Genomic DNA, 23,737 nt, shown 5'->3' with positions numbered 1-23,737 from the left:
AAACATGCAGAAGAACCACAGACTATGCAGAATGCAGGACATCTGCTGCAGCGGACAGGGAAGTTATCAACTACTAATATAATTCTATAGCGTTAATGACTGTCTTACAACAGCCAACTGCAATCACTTCTACATATTCAAGACAGTAACCAAGGCTATGTTCCTAAAACAACATACAACGCTGCATCTGCATGATGCAAAGTGCTGAAGTAGTACAAACTCTGCAAGTTCAAATTTATCTAAAAATTCTGAAGGAACGGGCAGACCTTTGGACAAATGAGGTATTGTCTGCATGCATGCAGAAAGAAGTCAGCTGACAAACATCATTTTATGCAGTCTTGGTAAACTAACAGAAATTCAGAAATGTGCTCATGCCTATCTAATCTGTACTGCCAGAAGATTTCAGCCAAAGAAAAATGGAATTATTTACTGACTTACAGCACAGGTGGGAGAACTCTCTCTGCACTGTGCTTTGTTGTCTGAAGACAGACAGATGCAAGAATAAGTTGCATTTCAACATCCACCTTCCCCAGCCAGTGAGCGCAGCTTGGCCAAGCCAGAACAGCAAGCAATCCCCATCACACCTTGGACTCACTCTGACTCCTGCTTGGTTGGAGGGAGCGAGGAAACAGCTACCTGACTGTGACCGAGAAAGCCTTAGTCACCACTCAGGTGGTAAATCCTCCTCCCACACATTCAGAAGAGTAAGGACTTAATAGCTTGTCCCCAGCCCTATACTCTGGACCTCCAGACCAGAGCTTAACATCATGTGTCACCCTGAGACAGTTCACATCTGTAAAAATGAGCTGACAATTTTGACCTGGTCTGCTTTCAGAAGATGACAGCCATGCATTGCCCCTGATTTCTGACGGATCTTTTACAGGGTAAAGTGCACCCTTTACAGATACACTGTACACTCAATACAGATGATTGTATTTCAGATGTTTAAAATGAGACACAAATTGAAATTTTGTTTTATGTGTGTTACCAAGCCTCCTCCCTTAGTTTGCCTTTCATCTAGAAGTGCTCTATTTTGATTATATGATTTTATATATATTTGATAATATGATTGATATAGAAATGGGCTCTAACAACTGACTGACTTAGCATCAAATTACAAAATGGGCTCTAACAACTGACTGACTTAGCATCAAATTACAGCTGAAGTTGTAGACACATAATTAAATCAATACACAATACAACTCACATGTTATTGAGGGGACCCTCAACTTTTGGTTTGAGCATAGGATTTAAAGCCAGGAACTCACAACTGATTGCAGTTTGACTTGTCTGTTGGTATCTTTGTCTCATATTTCACAGGGTGATTGTAAGATTTATTCTGCTAGTGTCAGTATGTGCTTTGAAGATGTGAAGTGCTATCTAAGTGCCAAGTAATATTACTTATTCAGCAGTCTTGTTTCCTACATTAGTCACATTTTCGGAAAGCATACCTAGTTTTTCAGTCAAATTTTGCTAGTTCAGTTTCCTTTCTTCTCTTTCATTTTTCATGAAATGTCAGCTTGATAGAAGTTCTGGATCATGGTGGTCCACATCCAGCGGTAGGAAAGTCATCTCTTGCACTTACCTGCTAGCATGTTTACAGCCACACCACCTAACCCTGCTCAAAAGAAATCTTTGCCAGACAATTCTCAAAACACCAATAGCTATTGGTAGCTTAGATTTTGTCTTCCCATTATTCATACTAAAAATGGATCTGCACCAATATTAACTGCAGTATAAACTCCCTTATTTAGAGCTGAGGTAAAAGCTTTGTGTAGCCAGGCATTATTTTACAATGTTCCAAACCATATCTCTTGGACTCTCTCTTATAATCATTAAACAGTTACACTTTTTCTTAATTCAGGACAAGACTTTTGTACGCAGTGGGATGTTTTGGTCTTGAGGATTTTTGAGGAAACCTCTTCATGCACTACTGCTAAGTCCTGCATTTTCTTTGGGGGAACATTGTGGCACTGCTTTCCACTTTAAGAGACAAAGACTGGATACTACAGCTCTCAGCCAGTCTCTGGATCCAGTACAGGGCCAGCCTATTTGTGCCTTTAAGTTTTGGTAAGGTTTGCTGTGAAAACAGCAAGTGTGTATTGACTGGAGCCACTCCTGTAAAGCAGGATGAAGCCTGGAAGGATTTGATAGTGGGCTCTCCTGTGAACTGCAAAACACAGCTTTTCTTCAGTGTTTGGCTATATTCTTTCTGTTCACTTTGGAATGAACAGTATCAAAGCATCTAAAAAAATTTCTGTTCACACATTTCAAGTGTTTTAATTTTCTTCTTCTAGACTATCAATATCAGAGACCTTATTACCTCAGCCATCTTCTGCTACTTTTTGCAGGGCTTTTTTGTCCTAGCGACTTCAGAAGTTAGTTTGTTTTAGCACTAACTCATTACCTTTCTAAATTTAATTTTTACATTTGTCAGTATCTCAGCTTACAATTTATGACTGATTGCTTCATGACCTATGAAAAAATTGTTTTAAAGCCATACATTTAGTAGAGCTGCAGAAGAACATACATCACTCCTTTCTGATCTTTCCACAGGTATTTGTTTAGATACATAAAATGAAAACAATATCTTTCACACATCACTGCTGTGTTTCCCTTAGCCACCCAAAGAGTGACATAAAAGTAGCTGTAATATCAAAAGCAGGTTTTGACAGTTAAAATGACACAGATTAAGTTTTCACTTTTTAAGTTCATTCACTTAATCACTTTCTCTGCCCCTGCCCCAGTCTGTATATCTTAATTAATATGAATTGTTACACAGAAGAATAAAGATTCTGTAATTAGGTGATATAGTTAAAATGTGATTTTCCAAAATAAAAACCTTACATGTGACTGAAATATGCAACTAAATCATCCACACCTTTACCTAAGTATTCCTTTCCCCACAAGTTTATCATCTTTCCCTTCCTTGTCTAGCTTCCTCGGCAGCTTCTGATGTTTGTGTCAAAAAAAAATTAAAAAAAAATAAATAAAAATGGCCTAACTCTCATAAGAGAACTGTGTACAAGACCTACTTTTTTTAAGGACACCAGGATGAGGAAACAGAATAGTTATCACTGGTATGGGGGAGTCAGGCACTCCCATCTGTGTCCCTTAGGTCTGTTTATTCCAAGAAGCTACAAAGACACAGATCTGAGCATCTCCTGTAGAAATGGATGTGACTCGCACAAGTATACACAAGATGATGGAAACTACTAGTTAGCTGGCTCCGCTCATTGTCTGGAAGTGTTGAAGATGCAGTAAGTTTCCCTTCAGAAGCTTATGTACTCAAACCACAGCCAAGACTTCAAGAAACTCAAAGAAATGGTAGCAGACGTTATAAACCAATAACCAAAAATTCCCTGGTTCAATGCTGAGATCTTCTCTCGGTCAGCTTTCTGAAAACAATGTGCTCCTTTAGTAGTGACATAGAGCCGCTGATGTGCAATCCTACCTGCCGTTATGTCCTCTGTAGTACTGCAAAGATTATTCTTGCCAGGTGAGTCACTGCCCTTACAGGGCTGTCAGCCTCTTTCACTCAGAAATAGGTTCTTAAATATTCCACAAGATTTTATTACATGTCAGTCAAGTCTGGAAAGGTATGGTTAAAAGAATTTAAGAGAACCGGGTGCCTGCTCCCTTCTTGATGTCTTTCTCCTTATGTACTGTGCTAGAGAAGGAAGAAAAAGTAGTCATAGTAGTAGTCCTGATACAATTTCAGACACAGGAGGAGCCAAGAACTTCGAACAGACTCAAATTGTTTTCATAACTCACTGTGAAGAAACACTTTTTCCCCCAAGTCCCCAAGGTGCAAGCGTTAACATCTTGTACACAAGCGCGTTGTGCAAAGCACCATTTCTGCAGCTGGCCTCCCCCCGCAGTGTACTGCTGGGGTCCACACGCCTCGCCCGACTCAGCCTCGCCTGCGGGTGTGCAGCAAATGGCTCCTGCCCGGTCCTGCAAGGGCTGTGATTCAGGCCACAGCTGTTTGCCTGCACAAGTGGCCTGTGCAATCAGCTTTGAATATAGAAGCGCACAGGCACACCACCCCAACCTAAGCATGGCCCTTAGCATTCTTTTAAAACCCCAGCCAATGTAAAGATGCAAATTTTTTGACCTTTTACCATCCCTTTTCAAGGTCAGCCTCACATCCAGTGGCTGAACCCCCACCTGCTAGCTGAATCAGACCAAATGTAATATGCTCTGGTTCCCAGCATACACCAGTAATTCCTCAAGCCTGTATAAGGAATACTGTATACAAATTTTGGGAAGTTATTTAGGAAAGGAGACATCTGGGTTGTATTCCCTGTTCAGTTAATTGCTTTGTGCAAAGCAGAGCAATTTTACCAGGAGGGACCCAGTCCTTAACAGCAAATCAACTGTAAACTTGACCTCTGTGTGGGAGAAGAACCCCAGTCAAAGAAAACAAGTCCCAGACATCCCAGGCAAGCTTTGTAACCACAGAGCTACTGATAAATCAGCACTGTGTTACTCTCTCAGCCTTCTGAGTCTCATAAATCAGACACATGGAAAATACATACATTTTATGTACATGTTGCAACACACCTAGTGGCTTTGTGCTTCAGGACCTAGGTGAATGTGTGCATGCTCAGCAAGAGCAACAAAAACATCTGTAAATTCAGGATTTTGTGCTACCTACATGATAGGCTTACATTATGCACAGTAAAGCGAGAACAGTTTAAGGACTGCACACCATGTCCTCAGTTGCACTGACACAATTGCATGCAAGGCAAGGCTGTAAACCAGATTACTGAGGCTGTGACCATTTGAAAAAAAGCACTGCCAGCCAATCACAAAAAAATACACAACAAACTAGTTAACCCTTTTCTGGAGTAATTTTTAACTGTATTACTTTGAATGCAGCATGACAAACACTTCTAACTGCACAGCTGAAGGAGCAACAAATTTTGGCATAAAGGACAGGAGCAACTGACCAGAGGCAGCAAAAACTTCTAAAGCAAGTTTTGCAGCTGAAACTAGTATACGGTGTCACTAATTTCCCCATATAAAACTAATTACTAGGGCCGAGTGTATCAGAGCTGATGTTTTTATCTTCAGATAAAAGTTGCTAGGGCCTGCCATATCAACAAGATCATCTGGGTTTTTTCTTTCTTCCTTTTAAATCATAGTTCCAGTTGAAAAAGAATATATGGATACTAAAGCTAGAATTTAAAACTACTGTGACGAATTACCTTCTCCCCAGAATGCTACAAATACACAAATCAAACAAAATTTAACTGGAATTTGAGGTTCTCAGCAGTTCTGACAAGTTGCTCTGAAAATCTGGCTCTCCATACATGCACACAGGGCACTAAAAAATTTCTTAGTTTTACACCTACCCACAAAGAAAAAGAGACTGAAATAAGGAAATTACTGCATACATTCAGATGGATATGTATCTTGTAAAACGAATAACTATGCAAGCCAAATCATTAACAATAGAGCCATCTGCTGTATTTCAAAAAAACTACACCAGCAAAAAAATCTGAAAATGTTAAAATGCTTTAAAACCTGAATTTTTCAATATTCCATGTTACAGAAAGTGATCATAATGATTAGTACATCAGTTTAAATGACAGGAAATGTGTATTTCTTACACCTCTTCTTATTAAAAGCAATATTTACTGGCATAATACTGATCCTCTGTATCTAATGCTACTAATTGACATTGTAACTGAGCATGTAAAAAGCCTGAAATCCTTCCCATTCCATTTGAAGCAGATAAGCATAGTGTTTGTAAGGAGACAATGAGGTCAGCAGCAAGTTGAATATGTATTTAAATACTGACAACATGCTTGGATTATTTTTTCTTGCTGTAAAATAAGAAATTCTAGGTCTGAAGAGCTTACTATAGAGAAAAAAAAAGAAAAAAAAAACAACAAAAAAGCAAACCACCACAAACACCACACAATTGACACAAAAATGAGGGAAAATTTAGAAGCCAGACTAACCAAAGTGGTTCTTAGTGTATCTTTATATTTGTCTCTATTAATATACTTGAAGACCCCTCTTTCAAGCAGGTGTCTAGAGCCCAGTTCAAAGTTCATAGCCTTATCAGCCGATTACTGGTTTTATGTCTTAAAAATGGCATTAAAACCCAGCTCTAAAATCCTGGTTAAACTAGGGAAAGTTGTACCACTTCAGGTCCAAAGCTGCAGAGAGAATACACTGCTGTAATGAGCGTTCAGATGAGTGCTTTTCTACGTTCAGTCTGCAATGGCTATAGCTATGCAAAAAAAAAGTAATATCTACAAACTATGCATAACCCCTGAAAACGCTATGCTGCTCATGGGCACGTGCTTCTAAGCTGAAAGATTCAGCATAAAAGACAGACTCCTAAACATTAGGTCAGATGTAACCAAATTTTCAAAGACAGGGAAGACTGAACACCTTTTGAAGTGCCAATTAATTACCAGTAGCAAGTGCCACCACATTTGAGCATGCCAGTTAAACCCAGTTATAACCTAGCCCATCCTAGCGCCTGCTGGAGAGCACAGTGCTCATCCCCTCACTGCACTTCCAGTACAGTCGGTTTCCCAAGCCACATTCACATTGTGATCACAAACCACAAACCAGAGTGATTGCAAACCAGAAACAAGAGCTGTCAGCATGAATCTTCACAGGGAAATTCCCCCTGCATCAAAAATAAGCTTATGAGCCATATACCTGCACCGCGTCTGTAGCTCATCACAGTAGCCTGGATAATATGTACATCTGCCGCAGATGTGTGTGTCCTTATTAAACATACCAAGGATCAGATGTTTGATGACAAATATTACTAGTTCATATAAATTTTGTCATTCGGCAGTTTTAAGTGTTATTTAACATTTCATGCATTTTTTGTAGGTTATACAAAACAAGTGACACTTCATTGCTCCACCTGCAACTTCAGTAACTGATGTATAACTTTTTTCTACTATCGGCAAAACTAAACTCACAACTAGAATTTTTTAAGCTTCATAAATAATATAGCAAAGACATTCTTGGCTTAAAAGCAAAACCACACATATTTACCTGCCATCATAGCTATCATACTGGCTTTGTAGACATTAGCAAGGGACCCCAGTTCACCTGTTGCCAAGATTGTTTTCATATGCGCTTCTCCGCAGGCCTCACGGCACTGACGTATCTCCTCGTAGAGACCTGTGGATAAAAGCATGTGCAAATGATCAAAGTCGCCTGAGAGACGTTTTCAAGTATGGCTGTAATTTCCACTTCTGGATTAATTTCCAATCTTATAATTAGTCATAGCACTCAAGAACTGAAGTTTTGTAAGTTCAATAAATTACATGACTGGAGGTAATTAACAATGCCACACAGTTTCAGACTTAACTTAATAGCTATTAATGTCGGTTCTCTCAAAACTAAGAATGTGCACAGTATGCCAAACACTCATGAATACATCAGGAGTAAAAAACGCTACGATAGTTAAGATTGATTTTAAAACATCTTTTTCAGCAATATGGTGGTACATTGGATCAGTACATTGAACGCAGAGACAGTTATGTTTTCCCTTCCACGTCATGCCATCAACCTCTCTGTCCCATTCAGCCACATTTGCCAAAGGGCTCAGCCTAAAAGACACCAAAGGTGTGACCAAGTTGTCTAATCTAGTGCCACCTGAGATGCCATCACATACCCCCCTTGGATTCCAGCTGCCACTCCTGGAGGCTCCACATCTCCCTTTGGTTTCCTACCTTTCCCTCTGTGGGACCATATTGGCAAGTCTGATCACGGAGCTCAGTGTCAGTGTTCAGGCATCTGATTCTCAATTTCAGCTTCTTGAAAATAAGAACTTCCTGAAAAAATCAATGCAGTCTGCTAATTCCTGTTGAGGAGAGACTGAGGCCTGGGATCACATCTCAAGGACCAGCAAATCTGCATGGATCTGCGTTTACAATCCACCTCAAGTAGGTGCATTGCCCACAAGGTTAACAAGGACTCAGACCATCCTGTGCTGTGACCTCAAACTGCCCCAGCAAAAGTGAAGGAAGCACCGCGGCAGGGCCAGCAGGACAACATCTGTCCACCATGCTGTGGACCTACAGCTCCAAGGGCAGAGCTAGACCCTTGCTTGCTGAGGAAGCCAGCGGGAGCTCAGGATGGAGGTTTGTCACGAGACACTTTTATACACACAAGCGCTGCTGCTTGCACTGACACAGATGGCAGGACTGACTTACATAAAGCCTTTCAGAATGGCAATAAAGCAGACCGTGATCTCTGTATCTTCACACCACTAGGAAAACAAAAAGCAAACCCTGCCTCGGAGTCATCCCTTCCTCCCCACAGAGAACTCCACCGCCTTCAGAGGGCCCCTTGCTACCAGTCTGTCTTCAGACCTACAGCTCTCCTTAGCTCTCATCTCCAAGCAGTCAGCGTGTCCCTGAGGCAAACCAGGACACATCCCACCTAGCTCACCTCTTCCCAGCAAACCACCACTCAACCATCTGGCCCATCAGCTGCAGCCAGGGAGAAGCAGGGACAGGGAGGACAGGCCAGCATTTGGCTGCTCATGGACATTGTCCAGAGCAGACCATCCCCTCACAAACTCCTGCTTTCGGATTTATGAAGTTTCATGGCCAGAGGGATGCTTAACCTTCTAACAGTTTTATATTTTCACAGACTCAGTAAGGACTGGAATAAGGCTAGAAGTCATGGACCTGGTCAGGTAACGCAACACGGGGGAGCACAGGGAAATCCTCCCACCCTTTTTTGCAAAATTCAGCAATGCTCCCATAAAATTTTAAACATAGGGAGACTAAAAGAGGTAGAAATTACTGAAACATAACTGTTAGAAGCGGCCACTTGGTGATGTTTAAGAGTCCTCCAGTGTGGAGAGACAAGCAGCTCTTACAATGTAACAGCCACCACCTCTGGAATTTGAACTTAAAAAAGAAAACGCAAAATAAGCACACAGGATTCTTTGCAAAAGAGTAGTTTTCACAAGTCGTACTCAATCTTCCAACACATAATCAAAAAGTTCTTCTATGGAAAGCTAAAATACAGCTTTTAAGCAATCTTCCTTGCTAAAAAAGTCCAGGACATGGCCATGAAGACTAAATTTTTTCAGCTTTCTTTTCCTCTCAGTCCTCAAGCCAGACCTGGAAACATACAGTAGGGTTTGCCAGCTGCGGTGCGGCTGGACCTCCCCTCCATCCGTCATGCTGCAGCATCCTATTAGTGCCATCAGCACACCAGGCAGCCCAAGATGGGATCCCTGGGGTGGGTCCTCCAAGCCCTACTACACGCACTAGTAGAGAACTGGCTAGTGCACTTAGGTCCCTTTACAGGCACCAGGCCTCACCTTGTTTCTTACCGCGTACCAAAGGCGTGAATTAATCAGTACTGGCATGCAGTCTAACATGTTTTATTAATCAATTGATGACACTCCAGAAACATACATCAAATTGACACTCAGAAAGGAAATACAAAGAACCTGCGCTATTTCCTTGTGCATTTGATAACACTGCTCGTGTTAGATCCAAATGCAGTCTCTTTCTGTGGAGTGGCTCTTTCCTGAAGCTTTTGGGAAGCCAGGGAAAGCAGCTTTCATATTCTTCTAGTTTCGGTAAAAAGATGAAAAGACTCGAGTTTTTTCTACCTTTAAGATGTGCCACCAAAAATGTCAAAATAAAATCAACAAAATGTACATTTAGGTACATTTACATTTCTTCCATGAAAAGAAATTATATCCTCATAGCTGTTGTTCACTGGAGTTAATACTGCAGCTACAGCATCCTCCCTATTGTTGGAAGGTACTTTTACATGCAATTAGTGCCAAGATCATTTGAACAGTCACTATCTGACAGCATGCATCAACCCACAGACAGGAACAACTGAGGATCTTCAATCATCCATGTCTATCAGGTTATCTGAGGTGGTGGAAAAGTGGGCATACTTTAATAGGGCAGGTGTGTAGGTAATAAATACCGCTCTTTATTCAGAGACCAATTATCGCAGACAATAGCTGGCATTCATAGGACATTCTCAACCCTACAGTAAAAGCACAAATAGAAATGCAACTACCTCTGGGACAGAGAAAATTAGCCAGTGCACCCCAGTTCCAGTGCAAGAAGAAACCGCTTTGATACAGAACAAGTGCAATAACTCCTACTCCTTTCAAAAATAAAAAAAAAGTAGCTGCTGTACTCAGTGAGATTTAATTCAAGGTACAAATAACTTTATTATCCTGAAACTTCCTGGCAAATGTCTAAAGTATTGGTGAAGTTATCACACTTGAAAATGCACTCAGTGTCTCAAGGGATCCTGAGCTGCTGCTGGGACAGTCTGTACTGCCAAAAAGTCCTCCGCTTAACTCCGTTCCATCAAGCCAAGCAGGAGCACAGCTGGACACTGCAGTTCAGGGAATATCTGACCTGTGCAGAACACCAGTAACTGACACAGCAGATAGAGCTTCTCTGGTTAGCAGCAGTGGCACAAAGATTTTGGGGAAAACCTCTATTGCAGAAAACCCTGCAGGAATATTTTCAGCTGTGAGCTAAGACCACCATGAGGAGGTTGTAAGAGACTGTCCTGACTGCTAAAAATAAGGAAAAGAAAATCAAGAGTTATCCATTCTAAAGGAAACCCGGGGGGGGGGTGGGGCGGCAAGACCAAACCAAATCAAACCACAAAAATGCCTGAGCAAGCCAACCTACATAGAATGTATGTGCAGCCAAAAAAAAAAAAAAAAAAAAAAAAAAAAAATCACAGCTGTGGTTTTAATTTCACTGTTATGACAGTGTTGGAAGGTGTCTTTTTTGTCGTCTTCCTAGAATTGTAACTATTTGGTACATTACATTGATTTTTAGCAGCTATTAAATGCACCAAAGAAAAATGTTCCTCCCCCTACACATTTCTCAAGCAAAGATCCCTGACAATTACTGCTGGCTATAATCTGCCCTAGATTTTCTAGATGGTCTTTTGCTTTGGTGTATTACATTTGTCCTAAAAATCACAAAATAAAGGGGATAATCCATATCTCCTACAAAGGAAATGAAAATATTAAGAGGGGGAAAAAAATCACAGCTTAAATTTTTATGAAACAGCTCTTCTCCAAAAATGTGGTGATAAAAACATTTAATTTTTTTTCCAATTCAATTTATTTGCTGTTTTTATCTAGTCAGTCACATTGACTGATGTTAAGGGCAGAAACTGAGACAAGGAGGGAAGATGTTTCGGATTTATGTTAGACCAAAAGATGAAGGTAATCGTGATGGGAAACTGGAAAATGAGCTGGAGTCCCTTCTGTCTTGCATGTTAATGGCAGGTTTGTTAACAAAATGACAAGCACAAGGCTATCGGCACAACACGACTCTTTCAGTTCTGCTCTCAGCCACATATGTGCAACTCCAGGCTCCAGCAATTCACATGAAACTGAAAACAGAGCTTGGCTTCAGGACACTGAGCTGCTGCTGCCAATATAAGACAGAAATCATGCAACTAGACTTTGAGATCCCAAGTCAGCTTGCACATCTAGAAAATGGTTAAATCCAATATAATATTTCTGAACAACATGTGGAGTCTTTTCCAAGTCTCTGGAGCAGGGAGTGTACTTTCTCTGTGCTGTTTATAAAGTATGTGGTTCAAAAGAGCACCCCGATCCCTGAACAAAGTATCTAAGCTCACAGTTGAATATTAACAGAATTAAAAGGCAGCGTTCATAACGAGGTTATACCCAATACATTTCATAGATGCAGCCACATTCAAATTTCTCAGAATAGACTTGGGTTTTTACCTTTTCTTGTAGGAAAATGCAACTGACGTAGAGCAAATGATGGGTTAACAATACCCCTGAAGCCACTGACATTGTAGTATGTCCAGGGGGTTGCTAAAAGCTGTGGAATTAGAATTAACATTACAGCACCCCAGACAGATTCAGAAGGTACAGTAACTCCAACGTATTCATTGATAATAGGGAAAAAAGAGAAAAATAAATAAATCTGTTTTCTTTCAACAATTTTTTGGTCAGTTTCATCACTCTATATACAGACATCACATTCTGTGCCTAAAGACAGTATCTATATTGTGTTTTTTAAGCTTATTCCATACTTTGTCAAGTGATACAGGGCAATGGTTGAGTAAACGATTGTAAAGTAGTATTGCTTTAAAAGTTAATATGTTGTAGAAGGTATGTAAGTTCATAAACTTAGATCTCATTTAATGTTATTTCCCAATGTAATTTAGCTGTCCAATAAAACTGCTTTCATGTTCAGTGCTATTAAAAAGATCTTAAGAATTACTTCATAAAGATCCAGAAGATACATTCTGATTGTTATAAAGAGCTCCAGCAATATTTAAGAACTGCTTTAGAATAACTTGACATAATTGGACATATACTAAAATATGTAATAACCAAACAAGCCTTTGAAACAAATCACAAAGCAACACTACTCTATCATGGTGATCCCAAGCATTGCACAGGTTAGAAAAAAAGCTAAAAATATAAGAAAGGTAACATAAAGCCCTCTATGATGTACAGATTTTTGTCAATAACTCCTGAAGTGGTGAAGACAGGCAACATGAGAAAATAACAATAAAAATATATTAGTGTCATAAGCAGAAGTTCTGTCATAACTGCAAGGCAGCTCTAGCTGATGAAGCACCTCGAACACAGGCGTAGTTACTGCACTACACTTCTCAATATTATGTAATACAGGGACCCAGCCTAAAAAAGACTTCACCCCTTCTTCTAGCTTTCTTAAACATACTTTATACATTGTTGTGCATCACATTTAATCATTAGACAGAGACGCAAACCTGTATGTTTGCACAGGTGACATCCTCTTTAGCTTGCAATAGAGGTAAGACAGAGCTCTAGATTTCCACCAAAACATCCATATCACCTACTGAAGTAATTTTTTTGGATGGGCAAGTTAAGTATTGTAATTTTTCACCCTGTATCATCGTTATCTGTATGGCAAGTAAATTCTGTTCCTGAGGTAGCTCTTTTCAAGACCATGTAAATATGTGCCATATACAGATTCACGATCAGGAATAAACTTTCAGACATTTGGAAATAATTTAAATTCTGCCCTCAGTAAAAAACCTAACCATTGCCAAGAAAAAAAAAAAAAAAAAAAAAAAAAAAAAAGATGGCTTCCTACCTTGTCATAACTTCATAACTTCAGCTCTGGATAAAAGAATATTCATACCAGATCAAAAGTCATCCTTAATTGACTTATTTAGTAAACAGCTTTATACTACATCCATCACATTATGTCTATGTACTACTTCCCTGTAATTTGTGATCACAAAACTCAATGCATTTCCCCATACAGAAAAACCTAACAATTTATGTCCAGTCCATTTCGGTCACCGACACAAACTTTCTCTCTGAAGCTAGCGCTGTGTTTCTTCTCCGAGTTCTCCTTCACAATCCCAGACAATATAACCTCAGCCTGCATTTGCAATTGCCTACATGCACTAACTCTCTGATCTCTGCTTTATGCAGTTTGCACTCAACAGTGGTTTGTACCATGAAGTCTGAAGCATGGTAAGCACAGTTATGGCAGAAATTGCTACAAGACAGACTTTTTCAGACACAATTGCTGCTCAAGCCCAGTTTAGAGGTCTTTTTTTAGTCTTAGTGACAGATCACTGACTCAGCTTACTTTGTATCCAAGACCAATACGTGCTCTCAGCAGAGCGCATCTCCTAGAGGGAGATCATAGTGTAGACCCTAACAAAGATACAGCGTAGGAAGATGTGAATGTACTCTTGCTGCCAGCTGGTACAGAACTTGATCCATCATTCTGTCTTATTTAAAACTGCTCAGTCACCCAGCCTCTATATGCAGCAATTTCTGAGGCCATACCTGAACTTAAAATAGCCACTCTGAAAGAAAAACATATCTGCAACAACGCCCATCCTCAAGAAGCCAAACATTTGTAAAGCTGCATATATTTAACAGCAAAAGGACGGAGATGGTAAATACTACAAAAGAGGTCAAGAAGTTACAGCATGTGGAAATCAGGATATCAGTCCTGAAGACACAGATGCACAAACATGGGGGTTTTGGTTCATGCTAACTGCTAATTGAAGGAAGACCAAAATAAGGAAATATGATCTGTTACAATGTTGATTTTATTTCTGCATTATACAACTAAATGGAAAACTCATTCCAAGACAATGATGTGTTTACCTTCACATGGAGATTAGTTATAGCAGCATTGTCAGCACTTAAGGCAAACCATTCACAGTACATTAAGGAGGCAATTAGAGCAAAAACCATCTTCAGCATTATTGTTCTTACTAATTAGTAGTAGTCTACAGACACAAGAACATCAATAATAATATGAACAGCCAATTTGTACCCTCAACTTTCAGGAAAAAGAAAACTACTAAAATACATATTTTTGTCAAGAATTGAAACATGTATATTTAACAAGGTATCATCTACATTAGCAACCCCTTGGGAGTTTTAAAAAACTGTTCAAATAATTAGGCATTCACTTCCACTTCACTTGCTGTTTTTTTTAATCCTGTAAACAAAATCCTCTAAAGGCACAGAAGGAACAGACCTGAATTTTCAAAACACAAAGTAATTTTGCATGCCCAGCATGACAGGACTTGAAACATCATCCTTTTAAAGAAATGCAATCATTTGTCATAAATTCATTAAATAGTTTTTATTTAGTTCAGTGCCCCAGATTACCAGTCACCCGTGGAAGAGGGACCAAATTCTTCAATGACTGATGTGGAGACCTGGGGAAAAGACGACAGAGCTTGCACGTGCATATACAGAGGTTTAGGTTCCTTGCCAAAGGGTGGGTGCTTACCTTCCCACTGACCAGTCAGCACCAGACTCCTGCTAATGACAATGTCAATCTCCCTGGCACCATATTCCACAGCTAGCTTTATTTCGGCCAGTCTGGTTTCTAAAGGAGTTTGTCCAGATGGAAACCCAGCAGCCACTAGCAAAAAGGAGGATGCAGGTAGAGGGAAGAAAATGTTTTATAAATTGACCATAAAACTGCATATACCTTTAATACATCAAAGAATTTGAATGTTATTTTATTTCTTATCCTTACCATGATTCAAAAAACCTAAAGGCACCTCATCCTACCCTCACTTCATTCACAAGAAGCACTAGTTCTTCCCTTAAAAATCAATGGCCAGCAAGATACTAAGTACATCTTGTGAAAAGGTCTCTTTTCACATACCTTAATTTTTTCCAAAACAGCCTATATAAGAAAGCACAATATCTATGGCATCCAGCAGAACTGAGCAAACAAGAAGTGAATTCATATATGAAGCAATACATAATTTTTAATTCTCTCTAATTCTAAGTAGTATTTCAAGTTAAATTCTAGTCATATGTTTAACAGCTAAATCACAATATAGTAAAAATTGCTTTCAATGGGGTCTACTGAAGATTAAGTTTAAGTACGAAACCCAAATGTACCTTTGCAAATGGAAAAAATAATGGCTTTGTCAGAGATACTCTATTTCTCTGACATATAAATGCATTTAATGTGTAATTTTTCCCCTACACAACAATGAAACAACACCACCAAAAAAAAGCACACCAGAAAACATGGACCTTAGCATTAAGTACCAGATCTAGCATCAAAGTTAGCCTCTGCTTTGAGTAGGAGGTTGGCCCAGATGTCATCCAGAGCTCCCTTCCAACCTGCATAATTCTTCAATTATTCTTCTTGCTTATTGTAGATTCAGGACTTGTCTGTCATGTGTGGTGACTGGAGAAGAGCTGACACTACTACATTTGTAAGTGCAAGTCCTGAACCTGTGGGCTGCTCAGCAGGCAATATCCCTTGCCTCTGCACACAGCTTCATGATGTGCTGGGTTTGGCTGGGTTAGAGTTTCTTCATAGTACCTAATATGGGGCTATGTTTTGGATTTGTGCTGGAAACAGTATTGTTAATAAGGCATGTTTTAGTTATTGCTGAGCACTGCTTACACAGAGCCAAGGCCTTTTCTGCTTCTCACGCTGCCCCACCAGCAAGTGGGCACAAAAGGCTGGGAAGGGCCACAGCTGGGACAGCTGACCCCAACTGACCAAAGGGATACTTCATGCCATATGATATTATGCTCAGAATATAAACTAGGGGAAAAGTTGGCTGGGGGTCGCTGCTCAGGGACTGGCTGGGCATCAGTCAGTTGGTGGTGAATGATTATTTTGCATTTGCATTGCTTCTTTTTCTTGGGTTTTATTTCTCTCTCTTTTTTTTCCCCCCCTTTTAATTACAGCAGCAGCACCAGCAGTGGCAGTAGTGGTATCTAATTTCAATTATTAAACTGTCCTTATCTCAACCCACGAGTTTTCCCACTTCTACCCTTCCAATTCTCTTCTCCCCCACATCTGGCTGGCAGGGGAGTGAGCAAGCAGCTGTGTGGCACTTAGTTGCTGGCTGGGGTTAAACCATGACATCAAATTATAATTAAAAGCCAAACAACTGATAGGGAAAAAACTTTGTATTTCAAAACTCCTAAAGCTTTTATTTCAGCATGATTAGTAGTAGTAGTAGAAGAAGAAGAAGTATTTATTAGTAGTAGCATCATCTGCTTAGCGTCTACTGATATTTTGCCCAGCACACTATCTCAATTTCTTCTATTCAGGTGAGGAAAACAGTGATATATCTTAAGGACCTCTTTGAAAATCTTCCAGCAAAACAGACTTGACATTCCTGATAAGCTTGAAGTTGAAAGAAAACAAAAGACTATACCAGAAGCAAATCCTCTCCTCCATTTTCTTCCTTCCACCTGCTACCTTTTAACCTTACTCTCTGAAACAAAACCTTGTCCAAACTTCAGGATTTTTCTACATATTATATAGCATCAAAATATTTAATTGGGTATTTTTGAATAAAGCTTACCTGAAGCTACAGGTATGTTACAACCTGCAGCTTTTAGGGCATTAACAGCATCGGTGACTCTTGCGGGATATACACAAACCGCTCCAACAGTAATACCTGCAAAAGCCACAGTTCACTTTTTCATATATAGATTTCCACCTTCTGAAGTGCAATCCATATTATGGGCACATGTGCATTGTTCTTACCTCCCATTTCTGCATTGTCACAAGGGTCTTAAGCATCTAAATAGGGATGTCATACTGCTCAAATGGTTCAGGTAATTCTCCATATTGTTGCCTACCTCGTGTTCCTTCACCTGACCCTGGGAGCAAGTTTGCATTAGCAGGAGTTGAAACACCAGGATTTTTATCAACAGATTCACTTTTTAATGCCAATGCATGCAGTTAAGACATGCTTAGTCAGCGCATTACTACTAGAGAAACCACACTGCCAAGCTCTGTCCTTACTTGTTGAGCCAGACTGAGCCCAGCAGCAAATGAGCAGTCTATGTTAATGCAGTCCAACTGCATTTCTAGTTAAAATGCTATTCTCTCAAAGTCTTAGGTAACTGACCTCATACCTAATACTTCAACTGTCTACAGAGTCCATAAATCCAAGTTTTAATAAAAGACTAATCTTTGATATTTTACATGTATGACTTAAAACCAGAGGCCAGATTCCCCTCTGTTTCTACATCACATGACTTCGATCACTGGACCAATGCTTATTTAAAACTGAAATATTTCAATAGTAAAAGCATGCCCCAAACGTTGCAGGGATTTTCTTTTTGTTAGATCATCACAAGGTCAATGTGACAGGACAAAAGTCAAATGGCATCACTGACACATCAGTGACTACATCTGGAAAAAATCAGAAATGCTGCTCAGATGTAAAGAGGTTTTATTGATAGCTATATTGACTGTGTCCATTTGCTCTGAAGTTTTATTATGTTCAGTCTGGAGTGTAATGTTGGGACTTCCTATGGAGCCTGCCTGAGTAACATCAGTGACAGTTCTACCACTAGTTCTTAAGGGCCATCTTCCACCCCTTCAACTCTGTTGACTTAGCTGGAACTCCATGTGTGTGCAGGGCTGTACGTATATGTGATAAGCACACAACCACATATGCTCACTACAGGGCTGATTCCTAAAAGTAGACTGGGCTGCAAAGATGTTAAGATCCAAAAATGGACTGTTACGATACTATCTTAACTACTGAAACAAGCAGGTACAAGACAATGTTTTCTGAAGGAAAAATAACATGATTAGAACTATGGAATGCATCTTTTCTGACAGGCAGTGGCCAGCTTGGCAGTTACATACAGAAACAGCAGCTAAGTGCTGAAATCCAAAGGAGTCACCGAACACTACCCCCTTCTCCAGTTTACTAAGGACATCAGCAGATTAACAGAATATTCAGTTAGTTTCACCTTAGTCCATTGTTATTAAAAGACACACATTGAGGTTATACAACTGTGACATCAAATTTGCTCATTAGGTATCATAACTTGCAGTGTCACCCTGTGTCCATGCTTCACTTTGGTTGCCAAACTAAGAATGGAATTTTTTTTCTCCTTGTATTCTTATGTTAACTCAAAGGAATAGATATTTTGCAGTTAGAACTTAAGACAGTTGCTTTGAATTAGACTGTATAGGATCTAGTTTGTTCTGTCAGGACTATCAGTTCTGAAGTGCTGCCTACCAAAACTGTTTCCATTATAGGAAGAGGCCATTTTTACACCTTTCTGAAAACTGAAAAAATAATGAGGAAATGTAGACATTTTCTCTATAAAATACACACAACAAAAACTATTGTACCTTTATCATGCATGTCCAAGGCTTTCAGCAGATCCTCTCTAATGGGATGCTTTGCTTTAAAACACAGTCTATGAACATTTGAAGGAGTATCATCGCCTGAAAGAGTGGTAAGGTCTATGCAGGTGACAGCTTTCAGCAGCCAAGCAGCCTACAAAGAGAGTGAAGCAAGGAATACAGTATTTCCGTTTACACTTCCAAAGCCAAACTGACTTAGAAGATGCAGGAATCAGAAGCTTGGCTCTCACTCTAAGAATGAGGAATCGCATGGGATATAACAGGAAGGATATGCAAAGAATGATTTATGACAGACAGGGTTGGCAGATATTTGTTCATGTCTTGAGCAGTTTTAGAAAGGATTTGGAATCAAAAGTCCACTCTCTCAGAATCAAAGGATCAAGTTCCAATTTTTGGTGAAAAAGCTAACTACGAAATGGCACACTGTAAGAATCAGAACAATTTTGACCCAAACAAAAAGCATTTTGTTTCAAATTTCATTCTGTAAGACAAAGATAAAAACACCACCTATGCGAGGAACCTCACTGTTATAATATGCTCCATTCTATACAGTAAGTCTGTATCTTTAAGGCTTGTATGCATGAGAAATTATACAAATGCTGTAAGAGGAGCACAGGTTTGCAATTGCCAGTAACCGGATGACTCTACACATCAGTAATTTGCACATGGAATCAGTGGGGGGTAAGAACCCAGACCTTTTAATGCATAGGGTCTAGACTCCAGATGTTTCTACTTCCGTGTGAACGTGGAATAAAAAACATCTGTAATAATTCAGTGCAAAAGACAAAAGCAAAAGCTAAGTGACTAGGCTAAAGCACTGCATAGATGAGAATGCTACAGAACTTTAAAAGACTTACTAATCAGAGAATGGAACAGAAGCACAACTAAAAAAATCTTGAGCTTTTTTACTTAACAAAAATTGAGCTTAAGACATTACTTCGAAATATTTGTGTAAGATCTTCCAGCAAATTCTTATTTACAGTGACGGCTTCACTAAAAGCTGACATCTCTTAGTGGGCACTTGTTCAACCAGGGCAGAGCTTGCAACAGCAAAGTCCATTTGAGTCCATAAAGCCCCTCTCTGACTGCTCTGTCCTGCGACACGATTTGTCACTATAGGCAGCAAAACCTGCTTCTGCATGGAGGCACTACTCTGCAAATCTTAAGTGTCTGGCCAGCCTACAAACCTTTCACATTTTGCTGATAGAAGACTCCTTTCTGAACTTGCATTAAATGTTACACTGAAAGGTGCTCTGGGGTGACTGAATGGAGTAATGAACTGACCTCTGTTAGTCTAAGCTTGACTGTTTGTTTCTAACCAATTTCTACTCTCACCCTATAATACTTTGAAAGGGTTTTTCACTTTAAATGGTTTTAAGTTTCTTTTACTTGGATTTTTTTATCCTTTGTTTGAGGGAATTTTTGTCTCATCTCTTATGACATGAATCATAAAGTCATCAAGCCAGATGTTGTCAGGGAGTTCCAAGAACTGGTACCAACTTCATTTTTTTTAAAAAAAGGGTTTTTCAGATGTGTATTTTGGGAAATGGGTTTCAAAATTTGTATCTGTGGTGCTACTTACATTCAAACATGCAAAGGTTCAAAATCACCTCAGTGAAATAAACAGCACACGACTATCCAGCAATGACAGTGTTCAAACACAGGAGAGATTATTTTGGCATTCTTCAAAGTAAAACCTTACTTGAGTAGCTCACTACTGGTGTTGCTACACAGAGGAGTGGAGAAATGTTAGTACTAATTAAACATTTGTCCTACAGCGATGTTGAACGAGTGACACTAAATCCCTTTCTTCCCAATCATTCTTTGTAAAAGAAGGAAAGCCTGTGCCTCTCTAGGTCTTTGCTTCTTATACAGTAACTTTGGTCAAATCAGAAGACTTAATTTTTACATTACTGCACCTGCAGTATCTGAAGATAGCCAGGGTTATGGAATATCCTCTGGATTTTCTCACTGACACTGTTTCCCAACCCAAAGCCACTGGACTGCTAAACTTGGTATCAAGTGACTTCTCATGCATAAGAAACTTGAGAAATGCGGAGCGTGTGTCTAACTTCCCTCAGTTTATGTCCATTTTTTATTTAATCATAACATTCAAAGCACAAGCTTTCAGGTTCATGTAACAGGAGGAAGTTCCTTTCTATCATCTTCCAGTAGGATCTTGCAACTACATCCAATTATCTTCAAATTGTCACCCACAAAATCTGTGCTCATTGCAAACGCAACTTCAGCCAGCCAGCCCAGAATGGCTCCCCGACATGCTAAACTGAGGATGCCAACTATTTTGAACATATTTTTGTAAGAATTAAGTATAATTCATTTATTCTTGCTTTGTTCTATTACATAGCGCTGTTAAGACTGATCCTTCATTGTCTCCTTCCTCCTACTTCCAGGCATTCAGTTACTGTTGCAAGTAAATGACTTGTTGAGTGTGTATAGGAGGGGAATCACACACATTTGCTTGCAGAACAGCTGTTGGGTGAACGAAGAATCAATTTGTCCTTTGGACACCGGTTACAGCCCCATGGCTGAGAGCTCACTGGGAGCTCCGGGTCTGCTGCATGGCATTTCTCAACCCTCGCTCTTGGGTGAACATTGCTAAAGCACCCGCGGCACCCTGCGGCCAGCTCTGCTCGTCATTCCCCTCTCAGTGCTTCCCGTCCTGCCCCTGCACATGGCCATGCCTCACCTGCTCTGCTTTGCAGAATGCATTAGTTCACGCTGTTAACCTGATGACTTTGCATTACGATTCTCATATACAAACTGGAGAAACCAAAATTCACACCAGGCCAGTATCTGTCAATTGTGCCGGGGGGCACTAAACAGCAGAGCCTGAAGGTAACTGCTGAGATACTCTAAACATATGCATTCAATGCATACAAGTCACCCTCGTAGAAAAGTTCATTTGCACCACTGGCTTTAGCGAAGGTTATGTGAACCTATTTTCTACTAAGATGGATGGACAATAACCGATCATTAGCCTTATCTCAGAAGTTGAGAAGTCAGTCACCTTAACATCAGTGGGTTCGTTCTTTTTTTTTTTTCCTTCTGGTTTTGTTGGGGGTTTTTTCCCCTTTCTTCCCCTGAATGCCATAGCCAGCCAGGATTTTGGAGTTTTAGGTAAGAACTAGTTGAGCAAAGACATTACACGTGTTGGGGATATTTAAGTAAAGAAAAATCATCCAGATAGGTCAAACTTGACAGGGACCATGATCCCTTACAGCTTTAAAATTAAAAAATAAGAAGGCAGCATGCAGAGAAGACTGTCTTCAAAACAGAATAAATGTGGTGGGATAGTAATATACAATTTAATCCACTCATGAATAAAGATGACTTAAATTCATTTGCGGTTTTGCCACTCATGAGTTATAAGGTTTTTAACTTGTTTGGATAAATGCATCACGTTATTCCATCCCATCATCATCAAATACAAATTATTAAAATAAGACATGGACAACCACATCTTTTAAGTTTACATGTATCTTGAAAAAAATTCAATATTGCAGCCAGGAGAGGAAGAGTGACTGCTTTAAAAATACAGGAACAGAATGCATAAAAAGAGCACTTACTTGCCAATTACCTTTCACAGTTCTCCATTTTTTAATTTGTTCTGCATGCCTCACAACTGCAGGTCGATTCACATGCACTTTTGAGATCCAGCCAAGTTCTGGGGTGGAAAAGGAAAAAAAAAAAAATATTTTTTCTGTGTTCTTTTAGTATATGGTGTGGGACTTCAGAAGAAAGTTGTAACTTGGTTTGGAACTTCGGAATACCATATTGTGCTTTCATGTCCTTTTAAGGACTTGCATACTTATCAACAGTACAAAATAAGACAATAGCATTAGCTTCTGTTATGGTATGGTCTGTGAACTGGATGTTTCACACAGCATGTTTTGTTTGTCTTACAACTGAATTAAATTACTGCTGGCGAGAGACACTATGTCGCCAGTCCTGGGCTATGAAGTTTATCATACATGTCGCATGTAAAAAAACCCTGCAGAACAGCCTTGTGCCATTACTGACTTAACTCTTGATTCCAGAATATGGTAACATTTATTCAGTCCTTTGTTTGTCTGCTGGCACCCAGGATACAACATTTTGTGTGTGTGTGATCCTTTGTTTACAGGAACTGTACCCCACATGGTCACCAAAACATCTGGACAGACCGCTGCATAACAAAGCATTTGGGCTGTTATTGTCTAGAGCTAATGGTACTGAATTTGCTACTAGGGCCTGACTAACTGCAGGTTTCCAAAACCACTGAATTCCTGGTCAGCATACCTCCCTGGAAGCTGCCCAGATGTGTGCCTGCCTTGAGAAGTGCTCACCTTGCCAAGCACCCGGGAGGACACAGGGCAACAGCTTCAACATGTAAATTCTTTCAGGTGCCCACTGCAAACAGCCTGGCTCACAATTTCAATGACTTTCGGTATCCATAAACAATAACTAAACCTAAAGACAAGCAGATGCTCAACATGTACTAAAATAATGAAACTGTTTAAAAACAGAAGCACCAAAAGTTGGACACTACTTAATAAAGGGCAACTGACTGATAAAGGAGAACTAAGGGTTCAGGCTCCAGAATCTAAATTTTCTGCTTAGCATGATAAACCAACGTCTTCAAAATCTCTCATATCCCAATACATAAATAATTCTTCTAAATACTAATCATATAAGCAATCCATGAAAACACTCTGAAAACAGCATCAACAATCATTAGTTACCAATCATCAGTAAATCACCACCATCAATCATCAAATATCATCAACAGTTAAGGTCAGCATATGGACAATGGGCTTAGATACTAAGAGATAGTAATTCCAGGGGACTTAATAAATTAAGAGCATTTCATCTCTACAAGTCTTCACTACTGTATTAAACTTACATTTCACTTGAGCACATTGATTAAAAAACATTTAAAACTTTTTAAAAAATCCAATAGTCAAAATTACTAATTTTGTACAGAAATCTTATCCTCAAATATTTTTCTTCCTATTTCAAATAGCCACAAAAAGTTCAGAACTAATGTACTAGCTAAAGTATGCGTA

General features: G+C 39.6%; 1 protein-coding gene across 3 annotated transcripts in view; it reads right to left on the bottom strand.

Annotated features, from left to right (window-relative positions):
- DERA (deoxyribose-phosphate aldolase) overlaps positions 1-23,737 on the bottom strand; it is a 57,321-nt gene that overhangs the window by 24,925 nt on the left and 8,659 nt on the right. Inside the window, exons 1-6 of one of the 3 annotated variants that reach the window (XM_056341613.1) lie at positions 23,018-23,075; positions 22,259-22,356; positions 18,657-18,804; positions 16,861-16,956; positions 14,802-14,936; positions 7,036-7,164 (exon numbers count right to left, since the gene is read on the bottom strand). In XM_056341613.1, coding sequence (XP_056197588.1) covers positions 7,036-7,164; positions 14,802-14,936; positions 16,861-16,956; positions 18,657-18,804; positions 22,259-22,356; positions 23,018-23,060 — 649 coding nt within the window. In that variant the 5' untranslated portion in view covers positions 23,061-23,075. Of the gene's footprint in view, positions 1-7,035; positions 7,165-14,801; positions 14,937-16,860; positions 16,957-18,656; positions 18,805-22,258; positions 22,357-23,017; positions 23,076-23,737 lie in introns of those variants that run through there. The other 2 variants (XM_056341615.1, XM_056341614.1) reach the window with 2 other exon arrangements.

This window comes from Falco biarmicus, chromosome 5 (genome assembly GCF_023638135.1).
Source record: "Falco biarmicus isolate bFalBia1 chromosome 5, bFalBia1.pri, whole genome shotgun sequence".
Classification (NCBI taxonomy): Eukaryota; Metazoa; Chordata; class Aves; order Falconiformes; family Falconidae; genus Falco; species Falco biarmicus.
Note: the sequence above shows the minus strand (reverse complement) of the source record. Positions and strands in the feature narration are given on the sequence as shown.